General features: G+C 41.9%; 1 protein-coding gene across 1 annotated transcript in view; it reads left to right on the top strand.

Moving 5' to 3' along the window:
- The window catches only part of EPHX4 (epoxide hydrolase 4), a 105,698-nt gene extending 96,995 nt beyond the window's left edge, over positions 1-8,703 (top strand). Inside the window, exon 7 of the mRNA XM_077452923.1 lies at positions 4,662-8,703. Coding sequence (XP_077309049.1) covers positions 4,662-4,896 — 235 coding nt within the window. The 3' untranslated portion in view covers positions 4,897-8,703. The remainder of the gene's footprint in view (positions 1-4,661) is intronic.
- The last annotated feature ends 3,777 nt before the right edge of the window (positions 8,704-12,480 follow it).

Genomic DNA, 12,480 nt, shown 5'->3' with positions numbered 1-12,480 from the left:
GTCTGCGGGATAGTCCGATCGTGTCTATGCAACATTAGGGGGAGAAAGACGTGGTAACAATGGTGGCTGATAATAGTTCCACAAGCCTGGCTGGGAGAAGTATGACTGCCCGGTAACTTAGAAATATGGGACAGCAGTCACACATAAATCTGGGTAACAAAGTGCTGTATAGTCATTGTTATTTCCGATGTCAGTGTCACAGGGAATGACCAAGGCGTATCAGGCAAATATACCCATAAATAGTCCTGCAAAAGCACATAACATTAGATAACTTGGCTGATTCAGGGAACAGGTAATCCAAGGAACCAAGGACAGAGACTAAATGGGACTGGTCACAGATATTAATTAATAAATTGGTAGATGTATTTTCTTTAACTGTAATTAGGTATCTCTGGCAATCCCTTATACAGCAGCACCCAGACTAAAATGGGGAGAGGCTTGGTTGTAAGCCAGTCAGGTGTACTGCATGCATATGTTGAAAAGGGACATGCAGATAGGAAGAAAGAGCAGTGTGAGCAACAGGATGACCTCAATAGTCTGCTGCTGCTCTTTTACTATCCAGTCAGCAGGCAGGAGATGGGGAGAGGACAACACTACATGCCTTAACTGTTTTTATGTTATCCACCTGTGTTGTGTGGCAGAGCTTTGTAGAGCTCAAAGATAAATGGAAAGAAATAGAATACATGTCATATCTGGCAGGTATAACAACTTACACACATGTATTTTATGTGTATTTAGATTTTTTCTTGATGTTCGGCATTAAGACATAGGTATAGTTCACCATGAAATAATTGTAAAATACATGTAATTATTTATAGATGTAGTGTCTAGCTAGTTATATTCAACAAAACATCTGAAACCCCCCCCCCCCCCCCAAAAAAAATATAGAGATCCTGTTCCCTTAAAGCAGATTAAATGCAAAAGCAGAGGTGAGCAATGACAGCTTTTATATTTCTTTTATGACAGGTGCACTTTAATATCATGTCAGTGTGCTTGTATGAAGTTGAACTTGTTATGGCATTTACATAAATGTTCCTGTCTGTGTCCCTATGATTTGACAGTACTGTCTTTCTGAATAAGGCCGCACAATCAACTCTGCCTATTCTGTGCACTGGCACCTTACCTCTTGAGGAAACCAGTAACCTCCTCTGATCCTTTCCAGATACAGATCATTATTTTCCATAATTCATTTACCCTCCAAGTTTGCATATAAGATAAACTAATTTAATTTTAATTATAATATACACATTGACCTTCAGAGGAGTAGCTAGATATCTTCAATGATCTGTGAAACATCTACAGCTGTTCCGTATATGTATAATCATGCAGAATGGGATGCCACTTGTTTCTTAAGGTGTCCAAACACAAGTAGATGATCTTCAGAGAATGCAGTGCAGAAGGAAGGCAACGTGGAATTAATTGTGTCAGATCTGCCATTTCTGCATTTATCCTTTTAGGGGTCAATATTACATCCACTTCAATGGTGGCTACATATTCAGCAATTGATATGCAACGGTGACCACTTTCAATCACAAAAATGACCAAAGGGACAAATGCAACCTTACACAAACAGTTTCTATAAACATTATGAAATAACTTATAGAGTAGTAATAGGAGCAGTCTGGATTTGTTTAAAGTTGTCCTTTAATTCCCCCCCCCCCCCACCTCCTTCAGTACCCCCCACCAAGTATCATATTTTCCTTCCTCCCCTTTCCAACCATATTCATTGTGCAGTCCTGTCCACAACCTTTTCAAGGAAATATCCTGGCCAGGTCTTCTTCCTACTGTGCTCACATCCTGCACCCCCATTTATTCCTGTAAGTGAGCTGCATTCCACTAGATGGCTGAGGGCTTCCATGAGTATGGCTCCCCTATGTGGCCAGAAAATGACATTTTAAAGCAGAGTTAGCCCTTGTACACACGGTCGGAGATTCCGACAACCAAATCCGTCGGATTTCGTCCGATGGATCTTGTCCGAAACTGTTGCATACACACGGTCGGACAAAGTTGTCAGAAAATCTGATCTTTCAGAACGTGATGACGTAATTTCGTTACGATGGGACTACGTTCAGGCTAGTAGCCAATAGCTTTGATGTAGGAATTTGATCTGAGCATGCGTGGCACTTTGTCCGATCGGAATTCTCTACACATGATCGGAGTATGTCCGATCGGAGCATTTTGACGGAAAATATTTCCGGCAAGTTGGAAAATTTGGTCCGACGGATATTCCGACGGAAACAGTCCGATGCAGACCACACACAGTCGGAATATCCGACAAAATACTCCGATCGGACACATTCCGTCGGAATCTCTGGTCGTGTATACAAGGGCTTAAACTGTATCTGAACGCTACAAACCAAAAATGCTATTTAATGAATTTTTAACATTCACAACATACTCACCTATCCATCCATGTCTATATGCATTATTGTCCTGAGAAATCACTTTGAAAAACACCCCCTATCATTTCTGGTCATGGCCATCTTGAGTAAGGGCAGATGATTCTTATGTAGCATTTATTCCCTGGAGTCCATCTGCCCTTAGCTTGGGCATGCAGGCAGGGGGTGTGCTTAGTAAACTTGGAATAGGCAGTCACAAACCGCAACTGGATGCCATAAAAACATCCTTATTGTAATGGTAACATGTTTCACGTATTTTGTGCTTAGTCATAATAAGTCATATTAGGTTATGATTAACCACAAGGTTATGATTAAGTTATGTTATGTTAGGTTAGTTAATTAGTTAGTTAGGTTATGATTAAGCACTATTCCAAACTTCCTTGTTTGTCAGGGTGGCGAGCCAGGCCAGCACCTGTTGGGTTACCTGCTGTATGATATCCTCAGCTTACCTAGAGCGGTGATTTCTCCTCTGTCTTCCTGCCTTCAGAGTGCGTGTGTCAGGTCAGGTGTTGAGTCCAGGTGACAGATGCACCCCATTGGGGTCTGGAATGCACTGCAAGATAGTGGACCCTACGGCTGACTGCTGCGGTTGGCACTCTAGGTGATACAGGAGTGCAGGTACTCTGTAGTACTAACATGGATGACACTCGGAGCTAGAGCATGAGATTTCCCAGGGCGCTGAATCTAAGAGTCAGCGGGTGTTCACCAAAGGCCCCTAGTGGTGGGAATGGATTTAGCTGCAGTCTGTCTCCAGGTTGCAACCCCTAGGGCCTCCCAGCTCACACTCATGGTAGACTACAGGGAGGTAGAGAGGAAGCAGCAGACTGCGACATCAAAGGATAGTCAGGGGCAACAAGCAGGTAAGGATAGTCAGGAGATTGGGGCCAACGGTTGGGGTAACAAGCAGGAAAGAATAGTCAAGAACAAGCCAAGATCAGTAACTGGAATCAGATGAGGCACACAGAGCAAGTAGCACATGGAAGCCAAAAACACAATATTGATCAGCAGGGCTGGCTTGCAGTGCACAGGTTAATATAGAGTTCCCTGATAGGGGCTGGGGTAGAGCCATGCTTTGAGGAGAGATTACTCAAGCAGCCAGGTGAGAGTGGCTGGCCTCTAAAGCTGAACACACGGAGAGGTAAGCTGACAGACAAACATTAATGCATATCCATGACAGCGTGCTTAGCTGAGAAAACCCTTCCTCGCTTCCTGAAGACTCCTGCGATGTATGGCATCATCTGCCTAGGACAGAGACCAGGAAGTAACTGAAGAAATGTAAAACAAAAAAGTGTAGTACAAGTAAATATAATATACTTTCTTATATATTTAATAATGCTAGCAGCATAAGGATCAAAAATAGTTCATGCTAATTGAGAGAGTGAAGTTCTGCTTAAAGCGGTGTTCCAACCAAAAGTGTAACTTCCATTTTAAGGGCTCCTGTTTGTGAAACTGAGCTTTTGGGGAGGAGTGGAGGAGCAGGTAACTGATTTTGACAGGTACCTGCTCCCACTTCCGTTCCGGTCGACTTAGGCGACTTCGATATTACCACCAGAATAATAAATCACAGCGTGTTTTGACCCACAGACTGCAAAGCTGAGGGTCCATTGTTTATGGTGAGTGGGGACATAAGAGGGAAGTGTGGCAGAAGACACTGCAATTGGTTTCCGGCACCACAGCACATTTTTCTCCTTTTTTTTTTCTTTTTGAGCACTAAGCACTTTACCAGTGACTGTGTGTTTCCCAATATTGATTTCATTTGATGATTTCATCTTCGTTTGAGCACTTTAACACTTTATATGTCAAGAGTGTATGTAGGTTCATAATAGTGTATATCTAAACGGTCACCGCTGTAAGCACTGTACTTATATATATATATATCTCTGAATTTGAGGTTTTAGCACCTTGTGGACAACTGCTGTAGATTTAATTCAGTTATTTAACTTGATCACGTAGCTTGAGTTTTTATAGTTTACTAATGATCGGAAGCAGAAGTTCTCCTTCCCAAAGTCTTCTGGGACACAGTCACAGAGTGCAGCGCCTCTTGCGCATGTGCAGCTTTGTGGTGTAAGTATTGTTAATCTAGTGATTTGGTAGTATAATATTGGTCATTATTACATAATATAATAGGATATATAGCTTTGTGTGCTTTTAAAGAATCAAAATTTGCATTTAGTAACACAGTGAAATTTTGCAAAGCTTTATGAAGATTTTTCTTTGGAAAGAAAATCACAATCCAAATGATTTCTCTTTTTCTCAATAAAGCTGCCTCCCTTTGAAACACCACCAGGTGACCATGCCAACTCTCCTGCTGTGGGGTGAAAACGACGCATTTGTTGAAGTAGAGATGGCCGAACTGACCAGGATCTACGCAAAGAATTATTTCCAGTTATCAGTGCTGTCACAAGCCAGTCATTGGCTTCAGCAGGATCAGCCAGAACTGGTCAACAATTTAATATGGACCTTTCTAGAGGACGAGAGGTTTCGAACAAAGGACTGATTTCAGGCACTGTTATTCATGAATGGATAGAAAATAAAGGTCTAATTTTGCTTTTTTAACCTCTTTCCTGATATTATAAAAACCATCTAACAGGAAGCTGGTTAACAATAAGAAAAACAGCAATTATCAAACAAAGGGCCATATTTAGCTTGTCTCAGTGAACATGGTAAATATACTGTGTCTCTTATAATGTCACTGTGTATTATAACGAGAGCGGATTGTCCCGTAAGCTGTGTCAATTATTAATGCCAGTCTGAATTGTAGTGTTATATTTTGCACATGCACATGCCTTAACATCTCTAAGTTTACACTGTACAACAAACAAAAAGTCATGGAAGTCTATGATATGTCGTGTTCTTTAAAATTGTTGTGTGGTGCCTTGTTGAACTTTTTAAAATGACAATACAGGGGTGCCATTGGCCAGCTGGTCATATGGGTATAATTTTATTTTTATTTTTTTACTGCGTTTTGTAACATCACTGAAGTGTTGTCACTAGATAAAATGACTTGTTTTAATGCTGAGTCTTTGTACTGGATTTAGTGATGGTGGTACTGTTCGTAATACTGCTTTGTCCTTGTTCAATAGAAGGATGTGAAATGCAAATGTTTTTATTTCATCCTAATAGCTAGCACAATGTAAACTATAACACAATCCTTGCGAGATTTGGCTCAGTTACTTGAAAGAGGCTGTTCTTTATAAATAAGAAAATTGTTTAGCAGTAAATCGATTTAATGAAATAAAATAATTTTATATGAAAACTGACATTAAATTGTTCATAATGTACAATGACAGCATTAAAATGTACATATACTGTAGCTTATTTTAACTTTGTGAAGACACTTTGCTGGCACATCTTAAAGTAGAAGACATGAATTATGAACAAAGCATATCTCTATATAGTGTTTGCTTGTCCCAATTAAGAGCACTAAGTGTCATTTTGATTTGCTGCTTAGTTCTGTTGCTATCATCATGAATCACTTCTGACAAGTTTTCCTGACACCAAGAGAAAAATGGTGACAGGGGAGGGACCTCCAGCTGATTGACAGCCTTAGCTCTGTTCCTGTGTGCTTTGTGAAGGAAGGTATGTCCCTTCCCTCCAATCAGCTTTTAGAGCTCTCTTCACTGAGCTTTGCAGTGTGTAACTTCAGCTTTCCTGACCCCTTTTTTCTGAACTTTCAGACAAGCTATATTAATTCAGCACTTTGAATGGATGTAGAGAACACTGCAAATAAACGGACACAGCTTATGTAGGAAAATTTGTTTTATCTCTGTGTATCACCTGAGGCCAATCACTTCACTGGGTATATGTAAGGCTTTACAACCACGTTAAAGTAAAAGGGCACTTTAAATTAAAGCGCACAATCATTTTTTGGCCCCTGTGTTCTGACCTAAACAATCCCACCCTCAACCTGCACGGATCCTAAGGGCCCTTTCACACGGGCTGTCCGATCAGGTCTGTCCATCGGTTTTTCAGGGGCACCTGACCGGACGCTCCATTCTACCCTATGGGGCAGCGAATGTCAGCAGTGACATGTCCGCTGACCTCTGCTGCTATCCAATCTGATCCTGTCCTCCAAATCCAGATGGATGATGGTCATCCATCTGGTAAATTGGATGGGATTGGATGAAAATGGACAAGCAGGCCGTTTTCATCTCATCTTCCCATAGAGGTGAGCGGGACTCCAACAGGTCCGGATCAATCCCTGCCAAACAAGTGGAGTTTGTCAATCACACCCTGTGTGAAAGCAGCCTTATCGTGATCCATAATCTGAGATTGTTTACAAAGGCCACAGGCAACAGATCTTGGTAATATGAATTGGAGCGGGTGGGCGATTTAGGTCAGGGCATAAGGGCAAATAAGTGTCTGAAAGTGCACTTATTCTTTAAAGGACAACAAAACCCAAAATGTTTTTTTTGGCTTTGGGTTGGTGCAATTGAGCTTAATCGCAGTCGATTTCTTATCTCTTTTAATGTGGTAAGATTTTCCCACAGTAGTTTGTGCAGCTACCCCTATTTAAGCAGACTTTGCAGTAAAATGCAAGGTCTACTCAAATTGCCTGGGCCCATTTCTCAACTACAAATCACCCATTGTAAGTATTAAACAATACTTTCTCAGGTATATATATAATAATAATATATATATATAAAAATTAAAAGGTACCCACATCTCAATATTATTAAATTCTAGAAAAAGGGGAGTGTTGAGGCAAGTGGGATTTTCCTGGTACCATCACAAGACATTACAACATGATTCTTTAAAATCAATAAAGTTTATTTTACATACAGTCAACATTCATTTTTTTTTAAAACATTGGATATTACATATCTTTTCATCCTCTGTTGGAGTCCCACTAAGAATGATAGGTATCTCCAGTTTCCATTGAATAATAAAATTCATGCTTCCAACATGTTTCAAGGATTCCCCACTTCTTCAGGGGAGCAAAATGAGAAAACAGGACAACTAAGTACTGGAAAAAGTGATGAAATATGTAAGTATATAAATAGCACCAATTAAAAAGAATGTCAAATATCCCATATATTTTATGGGTTTTAATAAACATTGGAGATAGGATAGCTATCGTATAGGCTGAGTTAGTAAACTAAAGGGGGCACTCAAGGTCATGAATATCCCAGCTATCCTATCTCCAATGTTTATTAAAACCCATAGAATATATGGGATATTTACCATTGTTTTTTCGCTGGCCATGACATCACTGCCCCACCTCTCCACTTTTTTCAATAAAAAAGCTTAGAGGTTGATTTTCAAAAACTGGAAAGTGCAAAATGTGGTGCAGCTGGGCATGGTAGCTTATCAGCTCCTAACCTCAGCTTGTTCAATTAAGATTTAACAAAAAAACCTGAAAGCCAATTGGTTTCTATGCAGAGCTGCACCAGATGTTGCACTCTCTAGTTTTAGTGAATCAACCCCCTTACATTCTTTGAGAAAATGCAAAGTGTTCTCTGCATGTCCTTGTGTGACACGAGCAACTTCCTGTCTTCACTCTGCAGCTGGGCAGCCGCTTGGCACAGTGTTGGTTATGTGTTAAGATGAGGTAGTGAGATCTTGAGTAATGTGGAATTTAGCTTTACTTACAGGAGAACAGCATTACACAAGAGAGCACAGAAAATAAAAACTTCCATCCTGTTCAGGCTATCCAAGCATATACAGTATAAACACACACACACTCTAGTACATGTTGCATTTCCAACACACAGGACCAAGACATTAGTGGTGATCACTGTAGTAGCAGTACCTACTACAGTGTTTTGCAGCTTCCACAAGGATGACCAGGTATGGGACATGCAAACTTATATTTGGTCAAAATAGGAAGGAAAGGATTGTCAAATGAATAACATAGGGGGTTGGACACTAACCTGTATTGACACAAAAACAATTCTTTAAAAACTATGTTTGATGGGGAGCAGCAGTTTTAAGTGTCTAAAGGGCAGCATTAAAAATGCAAGATTTCTTTAAATAACATGCCAGGCGGTGGGTGCCCTGTCACTACCCTGAATCTCTGTGATGTTATTGACGAAATATGGTAATGCCGTCACTTGGAAGATCCCACCTCTTTGTTTATACTCAGCTATCATCTGCCAGATCTGTCATTTTCGGTTAAGCAGTTGCCAGGAGAGGATCATGTTGGCAGTTAAAGAGGTTTTGTTTTCTGGCAGGTCAGCAGACGTCGGGCATCCAGATTGACAATGATTTACATCCCTGGATGACATGATTGATAATGGATGTATATTGTGGGACAATTTTTGTTGTTTTTATTATTTTTTATTAAAGGAATTGTCAAAAAGTGTTTGTGTTTATTTTGTGAATAATTAGGGATATTATATACCCCTTAAGGTTGCCATAGATGGATTGAAATTTGGCTGGTTCAGCAGGGACCGAATTCCAATCCATGTATTGCCAAATGGATCTACTTTGATCAGCATTCGTTCAACCGCCCTGTCAGATAAAAGCCACGCGATCAGCAGCTGCAGCACTGATCTGTGTATTCTGACAGCGGGGAGTCTCTCCACTGTCAGAATACAATAGCACAGCAGGGAGGATTCCCCTATTCACCTTGAATGTGAACTATGCACAGCTTTAGTTATTCACATGGGCAGGCAGTATCTGAGGGCCGTCTTATTGTTAAAAGTAGCTCTGAGATTCCAATAAGCCCACAGATCCCTGCATCTACTAGAACAGGATTGTGGAAAGGAGGCCCTTTAAAGTTATTTTCCTGGGATAACCCAACCCCATGTTGAAAGCAAGTGATTTGGTTTGATTCAGGAGGGGAAGGGGAGGGGCACAGGGTCTTCCTCTTCTTTCCTGGCCTGACAGGTTGCATCCTCGGATAAGAGTCTAGTATGGATATTTAGGGACCCCACATATTTTTTCTAGATTTTTGTGTGGGGTTCCCCTTTAAAAAACACAGATTTTTAGCCAGCAAATACATGATGCTTGCCACTTCCTTAACAACCTCTGATGGTGGAAGAAGGAAGCTGTCCTGTATAGTAGCGGGAGCAAAAACCCACTAGTATGTATGAAGTTCTGCTCCCATTGAACAAGATCCAACATTCTGATAAACACCTAAACAAGCAAAATTTTGTCTGAACTTGTGTTCAAACTGTAACCGGACCTGCTCCCCAGTGCTGAGAACTGGCAGGGGCTGGTCTTATGCTCCACAGACTATACAAATCCAAAAGAAAAGGCTGGCTGCACTATGAAAAAAAATTCAAACAGTGTTTTTTTATTCATTTGGACAACATGTTTAATCTACCAATAAGCCCAGACTTTTGGCTAAAACATCAGAGGAGGAGGAGGTCCGAGGAGGAGGTCCCAGGAAGTGATTTCCAGGTCCTGTTCTCTTGAATGAGTAAAGTACAAATGGTCATTCATTTGTATTTGCATGTTAGAATTCAGTCTGGGAGAGAGAAGAGCGGCACTATGAGTGCAGTCAGGTGTGCTGCATAAAATACACTGACAAGTATGATGCTGAGAGGAAGTGGGAGAATAGAGAAGAGCTCATCAGTCTACCACTGTTCCTTCACTGTTCAAGACCAATGGAAGCAAGGAAGTGACCTAGCTGTATTTATTCTGACTCCGATTGTTGGGAAGCGACTATCCCTTGTGAGACCTCTATGCCTAGCCTATATAAGATATAATCACTGAGGTAAATCCTCATCAGATAGTTTGAACTCACCAAATACCGATTCCATCCAAAAGATGCTTTTATTCTGAACATCAGGTTACAGCAGATGACAGGCTACAAATAGATGAATAGGCTGTGGTATTTATGCGATTAAAAGATTATATAGTCTGTAGCTTACAATGCAGAATACATGTGCCCTGCTACATGTGGCTTGTAGCTGCATCCATGACACAGGAAGTACAATAACAGGAAGAAGGGTGTAGCATTACATACAAAGGAAGTATGTGATAACATAAGGGAAAATGAACATGTGAAAACAAGTGCATTACCACAAACGGTGTCAGAAACCATGAATCAGACCGAGACAGAAGTACAATTAAATCACACTTGTTTATTAAATAAAAATAAAAAGGTAAATAGAAAAAGTGTAGTCAAAGCATAGCCAGAGTCCAGTAACCGGATGGAGTAGTCAGCCAGGCCAGAGTTCAATAACCAGATCGGGTAATCAGCCAGGCCAGAAGTCAGGGATCCAAGTAGAGCAACAGCAAGCAGGATAAGGAGCCAGAAGGGATGTCAGCAAGCCAGTCTTTAAACAGAACCGCAGGAGATGGTTTCTTGTGATGTGACCAAGTTGAAGGCAGAGGTGAAGTGAGCTGGACAGCTTTAAGTAGGCAGGTCAGACGAGCATGATCAGGAACAGCTGGTAATTGGGGAGAGAGATGAGAGCTGGCAATTAGCCGACAGCTGAGCAGCCACCCCAGAGAAGGAAGGGCTAAGCCAGCCCTGACAGTACCCCCTCCTCAATGACCCCTCTTCCACGTAGGGCCACCGGGCTTGAGGGGAAAATGTCTATGGAACTCGCGGAGGAGGACAGGGGCATGTACGTCCGAGGATAAAACCCAGGAGCGTTCCTCCGGACCACACCCCTTCCAATGCACCAGGTACTGTATGCGCCCACAGAACCTACAGGAGTCAACAATGGATTGTAACTCATACTCCTCATGGTTCTCAACCTGAATAGGGTGAGGACATGGCACCGAAGTGGTAAATCGATTGCAGACATTTGAGATGCGCATACTAGGAGGAAGGTCCAATGTGTAAGCCACTGGGTTAATCCTGCGAAGGATACGGAAAGGCCCAATAAATCGAGGTGCAAACTTCAGTGAGGGAACACCAAGTCGGAGGTTGCGAGGTGACAGCCAGACCCTGTCCCCAACCTGGTAAGAAGGCGCAGGCAGGCGTCTGCGGTCAGCATGAAGTCTGTACCTATCATTAGCATGACGCAAAGCATCCTGGACTTGTACCCAAGTGGAGCGAAGACCACGGAGATGCTCCTCTAATGCAGGAATACTCTGTGGAACAAACGAGTCAGGCAACATGGAAGGTTGGAAACCAGAATTCGCCATAAATGGAGACAATCGGGAGGCAGAATTCAAGGCACTGTTGTGAGCAAACTCTGCCCATGGTAATAGGTCTGACCAGTTGTTATGGTGGTCAGAAATATAGCAACGTAGGAATTGCTCCAAGGACTGATTGGCTCGCTCTGCAGCCCCATTAGACTGCAGGTGATACGCAGTAGAGAAAGCAAGCTGGATTCCCAACTGTGCACAAAAAGCTCGCTAGAACCAGGAGACAAACTGACTGCCCCGTCAGGATCAGTGGCTAGGGAGACCAGACACGTAGCTACACAAGGGAACTGAGACCAAACAAAGGATATATATATTAAAGTGATATTTACTTAAAGTGAAACACAGCAAACCATTAAGACAGCAAACACATGTGAACATAAACAACAGAGGTGGGGGACTTGAGTCAAATGACTTGACTTAAGTCAGACTTGAGTCATCTGTTTGAGGACTTACGACTTGCTTGACTGAATTCAATAAATGACTCAACTTGACTTTGACTTGTCACTACTGTCTTGCAACTTGACTTTGACTTGGGCTATATGACTTGGCAAGTTGGCACCATAACACTAACACCACTAACTAACACTACCCCTGACCCGTAACCACCACTTACACACTAACCGCGAACCGCCGTCTGCCTACCTGATCAGCGTGTCATGCAGACAGACGTCGGATATTGCAGTGTTCAAAAGCCGCGCCTCCTCGTCTGTGATAGGTGGAACACTCAATTTCACAGCAGGCAGTGTTCAGCCTATCATGGACATCCTCTCATCCTCGTCTGTGTTATGAGGATGAGCGGATGTCCGTGATAGGCAGAACACTGAATGCTGGGAAATTCAGTGTTCCGCCTATTACAGGCGAGGAGGAGGCACGGCTTTTGAATACTGGAATGGCCGCCGCCTGCCAGAACGCCGCCAATCAGGTACACAGCTGCCTGACCATAGAGTTTATAATATAATATACTGTATAATTTAATATAAAGTAATTTAATATATAATTTTATATATATATATATATATATATATATATA

Source organism: Lithobates pipiens, unplaced genomic scaffold, assembly GCF_037356315.1.
Source record: "Lithobates pipiens isolate NorthernLeopardFrog02 unplaced genomic scaffold, aLitPip1_a1.2 Scaffold_23, whole genome shotgun sequence".
Classification (NCBI taxonomy): domain Eukaryota; kingdom Metazoa; phylum Chordata; class Amphibia; order Anura; family Ranidae; genus Lithobates; species Lithobates pipiens.
This window is presented reverse-complemented; position numbering and strand designations above follow the sequence as displayed.